Source organism: Salmo salar, chromosome 28 (assembly GCF_965601325.2).
Source record: "Salmo salar chromosome 28, fSalSal1, whole genome shotgun sequence".
NCBI classification, from domain to species: Eukaryota; Metazoa; Chordata; class Actinopteri; order Salmoniformes; family Salmonidae; genus Salmo; species Salmo salar.
In genome coordinates this window covers 44,440,258-44,460,962 of record NC_138318.1, presented here as the reverse complement: position 1 = coordinate 44,460,962, position 20,705 = coordinate 44,440,258, and the positions used below count along the sequence as shown (strand labels likewise).

At 41.0% G+C, this 20,705-nt stretch overlaps 1 protein-coding gene across 2 annotated transcripts in view; it reads left to right on the top strand.

The window, feature by feature from the left end:
- The first annotated feature begins 88 nt into the window (after positions 1–88).
- LOC106610824 (deubiquitinase DESI2) overlaps positions 89–20,705 on the top strand; it is a 48,545-nt gene continuing 27,928 nt past the window's right edge. The window contains exon 1 of one of the 2 annotated variants that reach the window (XM_014210445.3): positions 89–402. Coding sequence is in view for 1 of the 2 variants with exons in the window: in XM_014210439.3 (XP_014065914.1) it covers positions 553–591 (39 nt within the window). In the remaining variant the exon portion in view is untranslated. Of the gene's footprint in view, positions 592–20,705 lie in introns of both variants that reach the window. The other variant, XM_014210439.3, reaches the window with a different exon arrangement.

The following is a 20,705-nucleotide window of genomic DNA, read 5'->3' as shown; positions in this document are numbered from 1 at the left end:
ATTTTGTATTTATAAATGTTAGGTTGATTAATTGATAGCTGCGAAATCAGCGATTTCCAGGTTGATTAAACGACTGTCGATGTATCGGTACAAAGCGCTTCACTACAGCCCAACAGTGGCCACCCGTTATCTGAGAATTGTGTACATTTTCAGTTGGATATTTTTGTGGGAAAATACTATTCAACTTAGAAAATAGTTCTTAGAAGATATTTCATTTTGATGTTTGAATGGCAATTTCACGCAGAAAAGATGTACGTTCGCTAACAACTCTATTTCATTGCAAACGGTCTCCAGTCAGTACTGTAGCTATATTGCCAGCCAGCCGACTGCCTTGCACAGCTGTTTGCTTATGGAGAAAATTGCACAACGTTTTCGGATGCGGGACTACTTGCTGAACTGAAGGTATAATTTGCCTGTTTGTACTATTAACCTAGTAGTTAGCAAGCTAGCTAACTAGATAAAACAAGTGCAACAAATAAGTAAAAATAACTAGTTAGTGTGTGGATCGGAAAGAAACTGACGAAAGTGCATCAGGACCGGAAGAAATTCCCGATGGCAAACGAGATGATAATTTTGAACGTTTATGATATGGTAAGTTAATGTTCCATTTAAATTGCTTAAATGTAAGAACACTAACCAAAATATAGCAACTCGCAGCTAACGTATTCCTAACGACCGGTATTTAATTGACGACCTAACGTTAGCTTTAAAGCGAGCTAGCTACTGTAGCTAACAAGACTCGTGTCTGAAGCGGAGGATGGATGGAGCATTGGAAGAGCCCCGAACTATTGCTGATGTACGGCTATGGAAATGTTAACCCCAAAATTAAGGGTTTAACTGGGCTAACAGCCAAGGTCAGGATGTCTCCGGCTGCGTCTGTTTTGTATTCTGGCCAAATCATGATCTGCCTGTCGGCGGGAAACAAAACACAGCTAGCCGAGGGTCAGACTGTTATGGGGAAACCGAGGTAAAGGGAGTTCCATGTTGGATATTCGACGAATATTCGCCTGTAGGTTTCCTTGCGTCCATCAACAGCAGTTGGGGACCGTCAACATAGTGACAACATTTTGTCGATTTACATCTCGCACTATTTTAAATTATTTATTTACATTTTTGAATTTCAATAGCTCTTTGGTCATATGACCTACTGACTTCAAACAAGGTTCAGAAAGTACACTCAGTGGGCCTACACATTGCACACCCTTTAGTTTGTCAATTTTTCATCTCACACGTTTTTACATGACTTTTTCAAACTTTAAACTTTCAATAACTCCTTGGTCATGTGACCTACTGACTTAAAACAAGGTTCAGAATGTACACTGACTACCCTTATATATTGCACACCCTTTAGTTTGTCCATTTTCATCTCACTCGAGTTTACATGAATTTTTCTAACTTAAAAATTTCAATAGCTCCTTGGTCATGTAACCTACCAACTTCAAACAAGGTTCAGAATGTCCACACAGTGGGCCTACACATTGCACACCCTTTAGTTTGTCCATTTTCATCTCACATGTTTTTACATTAACTTTTCCAAATTTGGTCATGTGACCTACTTGGTCATGTGACCTACTGGACTCAAACTTTAGAATGTCCACAGACTAGCCTTATATATTGCACACTTGTTTGTGTACTGTGAAATCATGTGGTGTAATGTACATTTTTCATAGTTTTAAATTTCAATAGCTCCTTGGTCATGTCAATTACACACCTAAGAAGCGTGCAGTAGATATATACCCATATTGCATAACCTCTAGTTCAAGTCAAGAGCTACTCTTCCCCCTTCAGTCTGCTCTGCACATGTCTGAAAGTGACAGAGCTAGCAGCCAAGAGTTTTTCACTGTATGTTATAAAAAATTATAACACTTATGAATGTATGTAAAATGCTAATATGTATTAGATCCAGTGCAATGGAATAACTAAGACCTGAATTTGAATGCAGCGTGTTCCAATTCCTCCTCCTCTTTCTGTCCAACACAGAGTCAATGGTTCATGCAGATACTGGGGAAGAAATATAGAAATGTATAGATCCCTTAAATTATTTTACAATTAAATCACCCATATCACAACCCTCATACCTCTTCACAAAAATGTACCTAAATCAATTTTGGAAGAAGGATTTTACTCACAATGAACTCCCAGTGGTTCTGGTCCACATTCAAGAAATCAATGACAGCATTGTTATTATTGTCATGTTATGACTGGTATTTATTACCTCACCCACAAGCCATTTGTGGGGCTGCAGTTTTAAACACTGATTGATGGAGAAGGAAAGAGGACTTTTTGTCTGTAGACCTCAACAGCAACGACCACCTCGCAATTGTTTCGCCACAGAGCTGTGACCTGCAATATGCAAATGAAACACATTTAGAAGAGTTATTGTTTGCTTAAACATGAACTGAAAACAAACTATCACAATCTATTAACATAAAAAAACCAACATACCTGGCCTGCAGCCTCATTGTGTTGGAGTGATGTTTCCTCATCCCTGCTCTCATATTTCTTGTGGTTTGCCTTCCCTGCTGGTTTCTTTTTGCCCTTCTTCTTTGGCTCAGGTAATTGTCTGGGGGCTGGAAATACTTTGACTTGGACTTGTGAGGTGAGTATTTTCTTTGTCTCTTGGCCCACTGCTCCTCTTCCTGGTCCAACGACTTGTTGCGGTAGGGGGATTTAGTGAACAGGGATTCTGGCAGATCATGTTTTATTATGTGCTCCCTTTACCTTCCTTGGAGGGTGGCATGCATTTTCAAAATGGATTCAGCTGGATGGAGGAATTTCTTCTCTTGCGAAATGGAATGCTTCATTATCCAGAACCACTGTTCCACATAGCAGTTGGTGTCCTGTGATTTCACTGATTGCAATGTTGTGTTGGTCACATTACAATATCTTGTAAGGTCACCCAGCAGTATCCCACTCCATAGGGGGAAAATGGCCATGTAAGTGTCCATTAGAACATCGATTATCCCAGGGCAGAAAAAACTATTTTCCTCCAGAAGACTGCAAATGTTTAAGAACTGACATGAATTCACGTCTGAAGGAAGATTGTCCACATGTTTTGTTTTTTGCTGACATTGCACTTTCTTCATAACTCATCTCTCATCATGTCCTCCACTTTCACCTTCTCTGACTTCATAATACTCTCATCTAAATGCTTTTGTGATTCATCCACAAGATTACTTTTAGTTGTGATTTGAAAAGCACACACGTGTCTAAAGACATTGAGTGCCTCGAAGAAAGAAAAAAACAATGTAAAATCGAGTGAGATGAAAATGGACAAACTAAAGGGTATGCATTATATAAGGGTAGTCAGTGGACATTCTGGACCTTCTTTGAAGTCAATAGGTCACATGACCAAGGAGCTATTGACATTTTAAATAAATAAAAATTCATGTAAAATCAAGATGAAAATGGACAAACTAAAGGGTGTGCAATGTGTAGGCCCAATGACTGGACATTCTGAACCTTGTTTGAAGTCAGTAGGTAACATGACCAAGGAGCTATTGAAATGTGAAAGTTTGAAAAATGTATATAAAAACATGTGAGATGAAAATGAACAAACTGAAGGGTGTGCAATATAGAAGGGTGGACATTCTGAACATTGTTTGAGTCAAGTAGGTCTCACGACCCAGGAGCTAATAAAATGTTTATGTAAAAAAAGGCTTGTACTTTGTTTACGCTCCCTAACATTCAATTAGGAATACCAAATGCTGCACACATTTACACATGTTTATTAGCTTTGGAAAGTGAATGAATGTCCAAATCGTGAAAATTAGACCTGTGCAATGTTGTGCACAATTTTTCCAACATCATGACATTTATTTGGAGTCTGGCTCAAGTGGTTTGAAAGCGTGAATATCTGTCAAATATCCAACATGAAACTCTCTTTACCTCGGTCATGGGGGAGAGTGGGACGCTCATGGGAACCTGGCTGGATCAGCAGTGGTTATCCTACACTTATCCTACACTTAGCTAGTAATCTAAGTGTGGGATAAATCCTAACGTTACTAAGGCTGACCAAACTTTTTAAACGTCCACATTAGTAGAAATCCACTTTTTCGACCTGAAATACGTTGGCCAGAGTTTACCCATGCTGTTGCACAACGATTTAAGTCAATAAATGGTAATCGTTTTAGTCAATGATATAACTAGTTGGGCTTGAAGTGACATCCGAACTTCAAGTTGGGCTTGAAGTGCAAATCCGTGTGAATGCAGTGACTTTGCCTGTGACATGTACAAATTATTTTCAACATATGTTTCTGGGCTGGGTTTTATTTAAATGTTATCACCCGCTAATTGTTTATTAATCAGAAACCGCTGCAAATGTATCCCTCTTCCTGAATGAGATGAGCCAAACAGCCTTGTGTCCACTTTATTGCCTGAGCCATGGATACAAGTAAAATATGGAGTGCAAACGTATGATTTTTTTTGCACCAATTGTATATATATATATTTTTTTTGCAGAAAATGGGCTTAATCCATTGGATAATTTGTCAATTTTCACTTTTAACTAGTCTGTATTTAAAAAATCTATATATACAGTGTACAAAACATTAGGAACACCTGCCCCTTCCATTACCAACTGGCCAGGTGAAAGCAATGATCCCTTATTGATGTCACCTGTTAAATCCACTTCACTGTTCAGTCAGTGTAGATCAGCTTCAAAGTATGTGTCAGAGTAAATGTATAATTATTTAATGAATTACGGAATTGATTTGGCCAAGTGCATTTGCGCTCTGTTTAGCAGCGGTCTCTGCTCAGTTTGGCAGCTGCGGTAGTGTGAGCGAGATGCCCTTGTGCTTCGCGGTTTACCGGATCTTTTTTCTGCCGTTTTCTTGAAGATCACTCCGCGACACACACGATGCAGCGCTGTCGTTCAGCAGCAGATGATGCGCTCTGCCACTGACTTGTCATTCTCACCATCACTCACCGATGTCATAAATTGGCTCATGCTAGCCACAAGTTCTGACTGAGATCAATTGTCATGAAACGTATATAACTTTCTTTCTCTTTCATACAAACTTATAACGAGGAGCACGATGTGTTTTGTGCGGGGAAGTGCTTACTAATGAGTCATAACGAACAAAATAATATGATGGTAAACCCAGGGAGTTCTTTCAAAACAGGGCAGAATCCCTCAGGAAACAGTGCTTAGACAGTGGAAAAGTAAGTCAGCAAGGCATTGTTGGTGATGATAAGCAGAAGTAAGGGAGTACGAACTAACTCAGTAGTAGATGTGAGTTTCTCTTTCAAACAATCCCCTGGCCTTGTACACAGCTAATAGCTAACATTCGCCAAAGCAAGCTAGCTACTAATAGTGCAACCCTAGTAACAGTACAGATTAACATGAAAAGTGATCAGGCCCACTGTACATTTACTGTATAAATGATTGTTGAAAACTAGTCTAGGTTGGAACTTTTGCTGTTAAAATACAATCATTTTTATTCTTAACTGGAATAAACTGATTGAAGCAAGATGCTTTTTGAGTCAATCACACAGTTCTGGGTTGCTCATCTACAGGAGGAAGCAGTCTCCTGCCTGACTGAGAAAGCAGTAGACGTTCTGGCACCACATGCGTGTCACGGTTCTCAACTCTGACATACTTAAACAAGTACAGAAACAGTTTCAAGGCTGAGCATAACCTCAGTGTTGCACTGTCAAAAACAAAGCACTGAAAATAGATATGCTCTCATTAGGTGTGTGTGTGTTTGTTTGTTTTCTGGTCTACATCTGTGTGCTGTGATCAATCAGTTTATTCCAGTTCAGAATAAAAAAAAACATGTATTGTATTTTAACAGCAACAGTTCCAACCTATACTTTTTTCAACAATAATTCTAAAGTCAGAGGTACAGTAGGCCTGATCATTATTTTTAATCTGTACTGTTATTTAGGGTTGTACTATCAAAAAGCCTGCGTGTGTTTTCAATCTGTTGATTCCAGTTCGGAATGAAAATGATGTATTGTATTTTAACATCAACAGTTCCATCCTAGACATATGTAAGAATGTCTTTTTAATGGGGGAAAATAAACATTAACAGATATTTATATGGATATTTCATTTTATTGTTATGTTTGTCTATATTGCATTTCTTTTAGGCATAAGGGCAATGAAATGTACCAATATTTATGTATAGTTGCATATTTTCCTACGCTTGGGTCCCAGGAAAACACAGAATTTCTCATTTGGGTCCCAGGCTGAAAAAGTTTAAGAACCCCTGGTGTAGATGAAGGGGAGGTGACGGGTTAAAGAAGGATTTTTAACTCTTAAGACAATTGAGACATGGATTGTGTATGTGTGCCATTCAGCATTCATGAATGGCACACTTGGCATTCAGGCCAAAGAGTCCAATCTTGGTTTCATCAGACCAGAGAATCTTGTTTCTCATGGTCTGAGAGTCTTTAGGTGCCTTTTGGCAAACTCCAAGTGGGCTGTCATGTGCTTTTTACTGAGGAGTGGCTTCCATCTGGCCACTCTACCATAAAAGCCTGATTGGTGGAGTGCTGCAGAGATGGCTGTCCTTCTGGAAGTTTCTCCCATCTCCACAGAAGAACTCTGGAGCTCTGTCAGAGTGACCATTGGGTTCTTGGTTACCTCCCTGACCAAGGCCCTTCTGCCCCGATTGCTCAGTTTGGCCAGGCAGCCAGCTCTAGAAAGAGTCTTCATGGTTCCGAACTTCTTCCATTTAAGAATGATGGAGGCCACTGTTGTTGGGTACCTTCAATTCTGCAGAATTTTGTTGGTACCCTTCCCCAGATCTGTGCCTTGACACAATCCTGTCTTGGAGCTCTACGGACAATTCCTTCGACCTCATGGCTTGCTTTTTGCTCTGACATGCACTGTCGACTGTGGGACCTTATATAGACGGGTGTGTGCCTTTCCATATATTTTCCAATCAATTGAATTGACCACAGGTGGAATCCAATGTAGAAACATCTCAAGGATGATCAATGGAACCAGGATGCACCTGAGCTACATTTCAAGTCTCATAGCAAAGGGTCTGAATACTTATGTAAAGGTATCTTTTTCACAAAAATTAAACCTGTTTTCGCTTTGTCATTATGGGGTATTGTGTGCAGATTCATGAGGGAAAAACATTAATTTACTCAATTTTATAATGAGAAAGTAGTCATCATTGCTGCATCAACAGTTACCCAGTCAGGAGGGCTCAGAAAAATTACAGAGGTAACATTTTATACAAGCAGTAACTGTTTCATTTATTTCTTTGGTGTTGAGTCAAATGCTTCTTGAGTGCCATTTCTGTTTTAAAGATGCACGGACAGTCTTGATGCATACATAGTAATGGGGAGGTTCTTGCATAATGTCGATGCTTCAATTTGTAATGTCTAATAAGGATGCGTTGATTTGATGTGTCAAATCTGCAGTACTTACAGTTACACTTCATCCATTGAAGGAATAATGCTTTTGGATTTCCAAGAATCTAAAAAAGAATGTGTACATAAACATTCTTTATTTACTTTAGTTAATATGTTAATTATTTACAAATTATTCTGAAATTGATCGATTCAAGCTATAATGCTAAATTAATTTTTATAACATGGTTTGCTTAACATAACATCTCATTACACCCAAACTAACAATTGTAAATAACAAAGTATATACTAACATTACTACTTGCAAGATTAGGCTAATTAATCATTAGAATATTCTTAGGTTTTTAAATCATATTTTGGTAAAAGAAGGGTTTAAAACCCAATACTAATTAGAAGCATTTGTACTATTATGCAGGTTATTAAATATGTAACTAAGGCCAAGCAGTAAAAACCTGTAACCCTCAGCTAACACAATATGAACCCATAGCCCATACAATTGACACAGTTCATGCTATGTGGCTCCAAATTCTTTAACATTTGCTGCATTGGTGTCAGAAATGAGAAAATGAGATATTGCATGTGACTTTTGCCCTCACAAAAAAAAAAAAAGAATTTATTGGCTGCAAGGAATATGGGGGAAATCACTCCAGCAAAGTTGCATTAATCAAATTCCATTTAAAACAAAACAATCAACAAAATGACAATTGTTGGCACCCCATAGGGATTCTTACTTATGAAAAAAGGAGCTGTATTGTGGCCTTCCATGGCTCCCTTTTTAACTGGGTATAAAAATAAGGTAATGGCATGGAATATGCATTTTTCATCAATCACAATGTGGAAAGGCAAGAACACTCACAAATTCAAAAATATATATTTTTTCTTCCACTATTAAACAATATGTACAGTATTAGGGCAGTAATGAAGAAGTTCAAACCCACACAACAGTACATGTGCACCGGAGGCAGATGCACAGACCACTGATTTTACTTCTTGGTTCTGACTTAAAAGTTAAATGAACACATAGGTCTTAGCCAATTTAACTTAACTACAAATCTGTACATTAACTTAATTTTGTAAGTTATCTTGACTTGACATTTAAAGTCAAGACAACTGTTGTCTTCATTTAGTTCATTTGACTTAGTGGATCTAATTTGAATGTTGAGTGAACACATAGTTCATAGCTGATTCAACATGATTTTATAAGTTAAGACAATGTAATGACTTGTAGTTAATATAACATGTCACTTTTTGTCAACACAACTAGGATCTTGTTTTAGTTTATTTGACTTATTAGTTCTGATTTGAAAGTTGACTGAGCAAATTGTTCTCTGCTAACTGAACTAGATTTGACATTTTTACAGCTTTTGTTGAGTTGAAGACAACTTAACATTTGTCAAATCAACACATTTTGCACATTTAGTTGACTTGAATAGATTAAATAAGTTATTTTGACTTAATCGCAAAAACCTTTTTTACAGTGTAGTTCACTGCTTATAGTTTCATGTAATTTGCAGCGTGCATGATCATGAGCAGTAATTGTAGCCTATCATTTCACTTCATTGCCTGCCAGCAGCCTACCTACCAAAAGTTGCAGTGTCCATTACAATGTAGAAAAAGTCATCAGCTATCTTTCCATAGTTACTGATATTACCGGAGCGTCATCTTATTCTTTTGAACTATTTCTATGGTGGATTCGCGGCCGCAATTTATGGACGATGCAATGCCAAAACTTTGGAGAAAACAATAGATGGCAAAGTCAAAGATCGCCACAGATGGAAATCACTGGGCTAAATTTAACCTAAATCAATGCTTATGAGAAATCCAGAACCAGCCATAGAGCCAGCTGGCTAATCTGTTGAATACATTGTAGTTTAAAAAGAACCCAGCAACAACAGATTAGCTAGCTAGATATGGTTAGCTTGATGGCAAGCTAGCTACATGTACTATAGATAAGGTTAGCGTGCTAGCTCGGTACACTGACAGCTGTCAGTGCCCTATTTGTTGATGTTTATCAACTCCACGTGTAAATTCCCACACCCAATTTGTGAATATGTGTAAGTAGCCATCGTCATTCTTCGGAGGTCGAACCTAAAAGTGCATTTCCTCTCAAGGACAGGAAAATATGTCGAAATAGTGGCGTCAATTTCCTTTAAAAATGCAATTTCTGTACTTGTTTATAAAAAAAGAAATAGCACATTGATTGAAAACACTCATTTATGCAAATGAAAGACATTGAATAATGTACCATGAAGTTGGCTGGTTATCCTGTGAATGAACAACCTGAGTTGAATTTCCATATTAGGAGCTGTGCAGGATGAGAGTGTGGGTCTCTCCAAACCTAGGCACTTACCTTCTGGTGTCAAAACAAAGTACTGAAGGATTTGGAGATGAAGCGTAACCTGCTGCTGTGACTGGCCCTGTTCATCAGAATAAATAATAATGGCAACACGAGGAATAAAATGCACAAGAATTAAGCTATATACATGGAGTACCAGATCAATGTGCAGCTATATACATGGGAGTACCAGTACCAGACCAATGTGGAGCTATATACAGGAAGTACCAGTACCACATCAATGTGGAGCTATATACATGGAGTACCAGATCAATGTGCAGCTATATACAGGAAGTACCAGTACCACATCAATGTGGAGCTATATACAGGAAGTACCAGTACCACATCAATGTGGAGCTATATACAGGGAGTACCAGTACCACATCAATGTGGAGCTATATACAGGAAGTACCAGTACCACATCAATGTGGAGCTATATACAGGAAGTACCAGTACCACATCAATGTGGAGCTATATACAGGAAGTACCAGTACCACATCAATGTGGAGCTATATACAGGAAGTACCAGTACCACATCAATGTGGAGCTATATACAGGGAGGACCAGTACCAGATCAATGTGGAGCTATATACAGGGAGTACCAGTACCAGACCAATGTGGAGCTATTTACAGGAAGTACCACATCAATGTGGAGCTATATACAGGGAGTACCAGTACCAGACCAATGTGGAGCTATATACAGGAAGTACCAGTACCACATCAATGTGGAGCTATATACAGGGAGTACCAGTACCACATCAATGTGCAGCTATATACAGGGAGTATCAGTACCAGACCAATGTGGAGCTATATACAGGAAGTACCAGTACGGGTACAAGGTATTTGAGGTGTGTGTGTGTATATGTATGTATATATATAATGTGTATATGTGGTCACCCCTTCAAATGAGTGGATTTGGCTATTTCAGTTGTATAAAATCAAGCACACAGCCATGCAATCTCCATAGTCAAACATTGGCAGTAGAATGGCCTTACTGAAGAGCTCAGTGACCTTCAACGTGGCACCGTCATAGGATGCCACCTTTCCAACAAGTCAGTTCGTCAATTTTCTGCCCTGCTAGAGCTGCCCCGGTCAATTGTAAGTGGGAACGTGTAGGAGCAACGTTGCAACACTCACTACCGAGTTCCAAACTGCCTTTGAAAGCAACGATTCCAATATGGATTGTATACTCAGGGAAAACAGGGGGATGAGGGAGTCGCTACTAGATATAAAACCCGAAGCATGTGTCAAAATCTAACATTTTCTGGGATTCCTGAAGATGCATCCAATAATCCAGAGGGGGCGATCAGAGTTTGTGCAATCCGCCTTGAAACTTCCTCTTGAGACTGTAAACAAGTTGGCTTTCCACTGAGTGCACAGACTTGGTGCTCGGAGTGGAAAGACCAAGGGTCCCCGACTGATCATTGCAGAAATTTGAACACTATCAACAAAAGGAGCTGATCAAAAGCAGAGGAAGGGAGCTTAAAGGGACCAAATTTGGTCTCAATGACCAATTTCACCGGGAGATAAATGAACATCGCAAGAGGCTGTATCCTGTACAGAGGCAACCGAGGGAGAGGGGTAAGCGTGCCTTTCTCATTGTGGACAAACTGTTTATAGACGGACAGCTCTTCCGAGACAGCTCCATAACACCATGGCTGTACTAAATTCTATGGGGATGTCAGTTTACAGGAAAAAATTATGGGGACTGTAAAATTTGCCATTGTGATTTATAGGATACTTATTTTTATAAGGATATTTTCTACCTGCAGGCTGCAATGTTTTTATTTGTTGACATTATACTGTAGGCTATTTTTACATAGTTGGCAGTAGAAGTTACTTTGTTTCATTTTCACCTTTCAGGCCAGGACAATAGCTGTTAGATTCAATTTGGGTTGTGGGTAGAAGTGGAGAACTCAATTGCTCTTTCAGTCATCTGATTTCTGCTATGGGAATTGTGAGAAATGCAAAGGGAAACATTAGCGTTCGTCTGTATTTCAGTGGGCAAGGCTGACTGACCACAGCATCTAACGCACTACACATTTCCTATTTAGTTGTGGTGGTTGTAGGCTATTTTCCTGTTTTTTACACCCTCAGCAGGAGCTCGGATACGGTATCTTCAAACTAGCTTAATTTCCCCTTGAAAACCGGATGTGGGGACCCCCCTCTTAAGGCTTTTATTTTACACCTGCTACGTTAGGTTCGTTTTTGTGTGTGTGTGACGTCACCTCAAGTCTTTGCTGTTTTGGGGAAGAACACTATACTGATGTACTGAGATGTCTAGTTGTTCACCCTATTCAAACCGAATGCCTAGTTGTACACTTTCTCAAAGAGAAGATTCTCCCTTTAGCCTAGATCCTAGGCTATTTTCCTATCCAGTCCCAATACCACTGAAACGCAAAATCCTGAATCCCGTCTCGCATGAAAATTCCTAATGAGACCACCTCATACTAAAAAATGATATGAGAGTAGATATGGATTTTATTTTTTACGGAGTTGGTCCCCGTTAAGATATTTCCACTCTTCATCTCCCTGTTATTCATTTGCTGATCTGCTATTTGTGTAATCAACAACATTTTGCCAAATATAGGAGATATTCTGTCATTCGTTGGGGGTTAGCAGGTCTAACAAGCTTAGCAACTTTGGTCAATTTGACTTTTGTTTGTTTTTATGATTCGACAACGCTTTACACGGGGTGCGTCCTGAGCGCGCTCGGTGTCGAGATGGCGTACTGCTGAAATGTGCTGAATTAATTGAGAAACATGATATTGCTCTGAATTTATGATCGGCCTGTTTCGCAATTCACAACAATGTCAATGGCGATCACAGAGTAACTATCTTTACTAAATATCATATTAATTGCTATGAAATCTTTACATGGTGCCACAGCCAACAAGGTGGTGCAGTGCCCCCCTTATTTGGGGAGAACCCTGGCATAGTGAACTTCCAATTGTTTCGGTATTTCCCGGCAGGGGCGTGATGCACCCCAAAATCTTAGGGGGCACAAAGTAAGTGATGATGGTTTGGGGATGATCCAGAGTGGGGCTAGGCCCATCTGTAAAATCGAAAATTTGGCATTTTTCAAACACCTGAAACACCTTTTCCCTGCAATCTAGAGCCATAATCATTATGCTTAATTCTGTCTCAAATGTTTATTTTACTGCATATCTAAGCATATCTCTTGAGCTGTCTCTATCCTCCTAACTGGTGGTTCTTTTTTGTCGTTTCTCTGTAATACTACTAGCCACCTAGCAAGTTTATGAAGTTGGCTTTAGCTATCCCAGATAGGTTCCCAAAATCTTTCCCAAAATCTCTCCCAATATCTACCAAGAAGCTATTTCAGACCATCAATGAAGCTTGTCTAACTATCTTACCTGCATGCCTGCTGGCAAGGTTGGTAGACTTTAGAAAAGCAGACAATTAATAAATGTACTGAATAAGACATCTTCAATCTTTTACCCAGATAGCAGAGAAGTATATTTGTTTCTTGAAAAAAAAATGTAACAAAAAAATTATATATTTTTTAATCTGAGGGGGTACGTGTCCCTGTGCCCCCTATGGGCATGTTTTCTGGGACTCAGGATAAATATGAATTATTCCCCGTATTGAAATTTAGTACATTTTCGGGAAAATATTAATCCCTACCAGGCAGTGACTGAGTCGACCTGCATCCGGTATCACTACTCATGTCTGTCTACTTCAGCAACGGTGGAAATTAGGAGATAGAATAATCTGATGTTACCCTTTGTGCTAATGTCACAGAGATAATTTACAATGAAGATTGCAGATCAGCAATAATACTAGCACTTCAAATGAGCCTGTACTCAATTTACATAACAAATGATGTCAAGCATAACAGAAATATTGTTGTTCTCAAGTTGAACCAAATCTTGAGGGTTTTGCAATGTAAACGTATGTATGAAAACATAGCATAGTATAATAGCTCACTGCTGGTTAGTTTCATGAGTGCCTCTGTTTGCGCATTTGGTCATCAGTGCATCGCAATGTTGCTTTTCAAGTGCTCATGAGGGAATGGGGCGAAAATATGTGTAAGTAGGAGAGAACACCCTCTAAAATGGTATCTTTTCTTTAAAATAGCCTTTTTTCTCCCTCCGTCTGCAGTCGTCACTGCAGTAAACTTGGTACATTAAAACAGGAGACCCTGGGTAGTCTAATAGATTTGAATATCCTGTGCTACAAACAGGAATGTACCATTGGGAATCATTTAATATGGTGATGATATTGTTGGTCTGTCTGTTCATGTAAACTCAGCAAAAAAAGAAACGTCCTCTCACTGTCAACTGCATTTATTTTCAGCAAACTTAACATGTGTAAATATTTGTATGAACATAACAAAATTCAACAACTGAGACATAAACTGAACAAGTTCCACAGACATGTGACTAACAGAAATGGAATAATGTGTCCCTGAACAAAGGGGGGGTCAAAAAGTAACAGTCAGTATCTGGTGTGGCCACCAGCTGCATTAAGTACTGCAGCATCTCCTCATCATGGACTGCACCAGATTTGCCACATCTTGCTGTGAGATGTTACCCCACTCTTCCACCAAGGCACCTGCAAGTTCCCGGACATTTCTGGGGGGAATGGCCCTAGCCCTCACCCTCCGATCCAACAGGTCCCAGACGTGCTCAATGTGATTGAGATCCGGGCTCTTCGCTGGCCAAAGCAGAACACTGACATTCCTGTCTTGCAGGAAATCACGCACAGAACGAGCAGTATGGCTGGTGGCATTGTCATGCTGGAGGGTCATGTCAGGATGAGCTTGCAGGAAGGGTACCACATGAGGGAGGAGGATGTCTTCCTTGTAATGCACAGCGTTGAGATTGCCTGCAATGACAACAAGCTCAGTCCGATGATCCTGTGACACACCACCCCAGACCATGACGGACCCTCCACCTCCAAATCAATCCCGCTCCAGAGTACAGGCCTCAGTGTAACGCTCATTCCTTCGACGATAAACGCGAATCCGACCATCACCCCTGGTGAGACAAAACCGCGACTCGTCAGTGAAGAGCACTTTTTGCCAGTTCTGTCTGGTCCAACGACGGTGGGTTTGTGCCCATAGGCGACGTTGTTGCCGGTGATGTCTGGTGAGGACCTGCCTTACAACAAGCCTATAAGCCCTTAGTGCAGACACTCTCAGCCTATTGTGGACAGTCTAAGCACTGATGGAGGGATTGTGCCTTCCTGATGTAACTTGGGCAGTTGTTGTTGCCATCCTGTACCTGTCCCGCAGGTGTGAGGTTTGAATGTACCGATCCTGTGCAGGTGTTGTTACACGTGGTCTGACACTGTGAGAACGATCAGTTGTCCGTCCTGTCTCCCTGTAGCACTGTCTTAGGCGTCTCACAGTACGCACATTGCAATTTATTGCCCTGGCCACATCTGCAGTCCTCATGCCTCCTTGCAGCATGCCTAAGGCACGTTCACGCAGATGAGCAGGGACACTGGGCATCTTTCTTTTGGTGTTTTTCAGTGTCAGTAGAAAGGCCTCTTTAGTGTCCTAAGTTTTCATAACTGTGACCTTAATTGCCTACCGTCTGTAAGCTGTTAGTGTCTTAACGACCGTTCCACAGGTGCATGTTTATTAATTGTTGAACAAGCATGGGAAACAGTGTTTAAATCCTTTACAATGAAGATCGGTGAAGTTATTTGAATTTTTATGAATTATCTGTGAAAGACAGGGTCCTGAAAAAGGCATGCTTCTTTTTTTGCTGAGTTTAGATTGAGGATTCCCTGTCTTCATTGACACAGATCAGGCTGCTGTATCTAATTGGAAGAGAGAGACTGGCCCTAACTGCTGCTTTGGGAAATTGTCTTTTGGGGTGCTATTTAACTTTTTATTAGCCTATTAACTTGGCTAACTCTGAGCTCGCTTCAGGAAAAACAATATCATACAGCTAAAACTCCCTTTCTTTGGGGGGGGGATCTCTCTCTCTCTCTTCACACACACTATGTGCTTGTTGCTCAGAGCAGACAAAAGGAAATGAGGTCTGTGGAGGCCTCCGGGGGCCTTGGGCGGGCTGCACGAGCAGCAGAGCATGTGGTGGGAGTAGAGTAGACTGGGTCAGAGGCATTGAGGTAGTCAGCAATGACACACCACTACAGCACAGCCAGCACGCCACAGCAGAGGAGCCAGCCACACAGAGACTAGGGTTGTGATCTGGAGGGAGAAAACGTTTTGAAACAGGGAGCTACTGGAACCTGAACTTGTCCAATAAGAACACAGATTTTTGCTTTGGTGTGCCCTACTGAGCACAACCCAGTAGGTGGTTGGGAACAGAGCCAAACTAATAGACTACCGCTCACTGCTAGCCTCACCATGCTTTGTTCCTCAGTACTTGATGTAAAGTATGTTTTAAAGGTTGACTCAGCGAAATGACTTTGATATTACAAAGTATCAAATTATACTCCTCCGCTCTCTCCACTGGCTTCCAGTTGAAGCTCGCATCCGCTACAAGACCATGGTGATTGCCTACGGAGCTGTGAAGGGAACGGCACCTCCATACCTTCAGGCTCTGATCAGGCCCTACACCCAAACAAGGGCACTGCGTTCATCCACCTCTGGCCTGCTGGCCCCCCTACCTCTGAGGAAGCACAGTTCCCGCTCAGGCAAGTCAAAACTGTTCGCTGCTCTGGCACCCCAATGGTGGAACAAGCTCCCTCACGACGCCAGGACAGCGGAGTCAATCACCACCTTCCGGAGACACCTGAAACCCCACCTCTTTAAGGAATACCTAGGATAGGATAAAGTAATCCTTCTAACCCCCCCCCCTTAAAAGATTTAGATGCACTATTGTAAAGTGGTTGTTCCACTGGATATCATAAGGTGAATGCACCAATTTGTATGTTGCTCTGGATAAGAGCGTCTGCTAAATGACTTAAATGTAATGTAATGTAATATTGAGATGAGTGAGATGCAAGACTTCCACGCACAGTCACACACAGTATCTGCGCATGTGCACGGGCTCGCTTCACATTCTTACAGCGTGGAAGCCACGGGACCAAAACAGCATCGAAGTAGAGCCTCGCACTTCAACGCTCTTAGTTGTTGTGGAAATGTTTACTGTTTACTTACTGCATCTGCTGGAGACTCATGTCTCCCTCACTAACTTCAAGCACCAGCTGTCAGAGCAGCTCACAGATCATTGCATCTGTACATAGCCCATCTGTAAATAGCCCACCCAACTACCGCATCCCCATTCTGTATTTATTTATTTATTTATCTTGCTCCTTTGCACCCCAGTATCTCTACTTGCACATTCATCTTCTGCACATCTATCACTCCAGTGTTTAATTGCTATATCGTAATTACCTCGCCACTATGGCCTATTTATTACCTTACCTCCCTTATCTTACCTCATTTGCACACACTTCATATAGACTTTTTCTACTGTATTATTGACTGCATGTTTGTTTATTCCATGTGTAACTCTGTGTTGTTGTATGTGTCGAACTGCTTTGCTTTATCTTGGCCAGGTCCCAGTTGTAAATGAGAACTTGTTCTCAACTAGCCTACCTGGTTTAATAAAGGTGAAATACATTTTTTTTACGTCATATTGCTGAGTCTACCTTTATCACTCCCTTTTCACATGTATGTTACTCTGTGTTCAGTCCTAAAGCCACAAGTAGATTGATCACCATAGTCTGTTAGCTAGGCAATTATAAAAAATATATTATATCACTGGTTCCTTGCTATTTCACAATTAAATAGTGATGCGTTCTCTCTTTTGCCTCACTAGCAGATTTAGGCCTACAGTATGGGGCGGCAGGGTAGCCTAGTGGTTAGAGGGCTAGTAACCGAAAGGTTGCGAGTTCAAATCCCCGAGCTGACAAGATACAATTCTGTCATTCTGCCCTGAACAAGGCAGTTAACCCACTGTTCCTAGACCGTCAATGAAAATAAGAATTTGTTCTTAACTGACTTGCCTAGTTAAATAAAGGTTAAAACATGTTTAAATACAAATGTCTGCTTTATCTGTAGTAGGGAATCTTGCGTGTCTGTCACAGATCTGAGCTGGATCAGCTCCCTCAGCCTGGCTGAGTTTGATACAGACGTCTCCCTCAGCCTGGCAGCGTTTGATACAGACGTCTCCCTCGGGCCTAGCTGCGTTTGATACAGATTCCGGTGGTCTACAGGTTTTCTGTGGAGTAGACAAACGAACATCACCTTTAATGACTTGATGGTGAATAAAACCTTGGACCTGAAAGTGACAGACTGAACCCACTGTAATGACACAGACAGGGGCCTACCAACAATATATAACGGTCTGTCTGTACTTAATCTGCCGGGGTGTGCACCACCAGATTGTACAAGTACACTACCGGTCAAAGGTTTTAGAACACCTACTCATTCAAGGGTTTTTATTTTTACTATTTTCTACGTTGTAGAATAATAGTGAAGACATCAAAACTGAAATAACACATATGGAATCATGTAGTATCCAAAAACAGTGTTAAAATATATATATATATATTCAAATACTCACCCTTTGCCTTGATGACAGCTTTGCACACTCTTGCCATTTTCTCAACCAGCTTCATGAGGTAGTCACCTGGAATGCAGGTGTGCCTTTTTAAAAGTTTCTCTCCTTCTTAATGCATTTGACCCAATCAGTTGTGTTGTGACAAGGTAGGGGTGGTATACAGATGATAGCCCTATTTGGTAAAATACCAAGTACATATTATGGCAATAACAGCTCAAATAAGCAAAGAGAAATGACAGTCCATCATTAATTTAAGACATGGACAGTCAATACAGAACATTTCAAGAACTTTCAAAAAGTTTCTTCAATTGCAGTCGCAAAAACCATCAAGCGCTACTTGCTCTCATGAGGACCGCCACAGGAATGGAAGACCCAGAGGATACATTCATTGGAGTTACCAGCCTCAGAAATTGGTTAGGAGTCCAAATTTGAGATTTTTGGTTCCAATCACCGTGTCTTTGTGAGACGTGGTGTGGGTGAACGGATGATCTCCGCCTGTGTATTTCCCACCGTAAAGCATGGAGGAGGAGGTGTTATGGTGTGGGGTAGCTTTGCTGGTGACCCTGTCTGTGATTTATTTAGAATTCATGGCACACTTAACCAGCATGGCTACCACAGCATTCTGCAGCTATACGCCATCCCATCTGGCTTGGGCTTAGTGAGACTGTCATTTGTTTTTTAACAGGACAATGACCCAACACACTTCCAGGCTGTGTAAGGGCTATTTGACCAAGAAGGAGAGTGATGGAGTGCTGCATCAGCTGACCTGGCCTCCACAATCCCCGACCTCAACCAAATTTAGATGGTTTGGGATGAGTTGGACCACAGAGTGAAGGAAAAGCAGCCAAAAGGTGCTCAGCACATGTGGGAACTCCTTCAAGACTGTTGAAAAAGCATTCCAGGTGAAGCTGGTTGAGAGAATGCCAAGAGTGTGCAGAGCTGTCAAGGCAAAGGACGGCTATTTGAAGAATATAAAATATATTTTGATTTGTTTAACACTTTTTTTTTTTTGTGTAACTTCATGATTCCATATGTGTTTCATAGTTTTGATGTCTTCACTAGTATTCTACAATATAGAAAATAGTAAAAAAAAAAAAAACCTTGAATGAGAGGGTGTCCTAAAATGTTTGATCAGTTTACTGTCCACATCACCCACAGGAAGTTTTAATCAGGGATAGTTTGTCACTTAATATATGTCCCGCAGCATTAGCAGACATAAGCACTGAGCAGGCTTCTGGACTTCTGGGTAGGGGAGAGAAGGGTCGGGGGCGGTATGCACTTACGCACGACTTGGCTGAAGTCTAATTGGTTTCCATGGTTACAAGGGGATAAGAGGTCACTGGCACTTTGGTTTTCCAATTATGGTTCGTGGCCAGTCGTCTATGAAGCGATTATAAGCTTTCATAGCTGACATTTCCCCAACCCATACACAATCCCAGTCAGATATGTGGACTGACTGTGTAGGACTGGGGCATCCACCAGATAGAAAACCTTTCTAATTACTTTTTTATGCGCTGACTCTATACTGTTGGGCAATGATTTATGTCTGTTTGGTTTTTCCTTTTAGAATAAGTGGATTGAGAACATGAGAACCAGTTAAGACTACTGTAACATAAAGTCTTATATTACACTATAAATAGGCCAGAAATGTCCTATTCAAAACAAACAACGAGGGAGGTAACATCCATCTTCTGCTTCTCCACCAGTTCTCTCTCAGCACTCCTAGGGCATGTCACCGTTAGGGTTAACGATCATTAACATGCTCCATCTCACTCAACGTGCTGCTGGCGCAGCAGAGCCCCGTGTGGCCTAGTAAAGTGGTGTTTCATTCAGTAGCACAGAGCCTTCAGACCTCCTCCTTAGATAATGACACGCCAGCTCTCTCACTGATGGCTCTCTCCATCAAACCTGAGCAGTAGTAGCACTGGGGACCTGGCTGATGTGACCCCACTGAGCATCTGGACCTGTTTGATTAAAGAACCATCTCAGGTTAGGAGGCAGCTGAACACAGCTGTACCAGATGCCAATTCAAAGCCTGGCAGCATTTGAATATAGCTGCAATTTATGAGCTTGGCTAGACTTAATTACCAACACCTTTTGTGTCTGATTGACTTTAAAAGGTTTCCTCTCTGTCAAGCTCACCACCACCACTGCTGGCTGCAGCCAGGCTGTTTTAGGATATCACACGTCATGGCAGACCTGCACTGTCAAGTCTTCTAGTTTCTCTGCAGCTTTGGTACTAGTTTGGGTGAGGGTACTGTCTTGTGTGGGTTAGGGTACTGTCTTGTGTGGGCCTATCAACCTGTCATTATCAAATGTATACATGCATCACTACTGCATGGAGCAGGGTCTATCAACCTGTCATTATCAAATGTATACATGCATCACTACTGCATGGAGCAGGGCCTATCAACCTGTCATTATCAAATGTATACATGCATCACTACTGCATGGAGCAGGGCCTATCAACCTGTCATCAAATGTATCCAATGCCTTCAGAAAGTATTCATAGCCCTTGACTTGTTCCACATTTA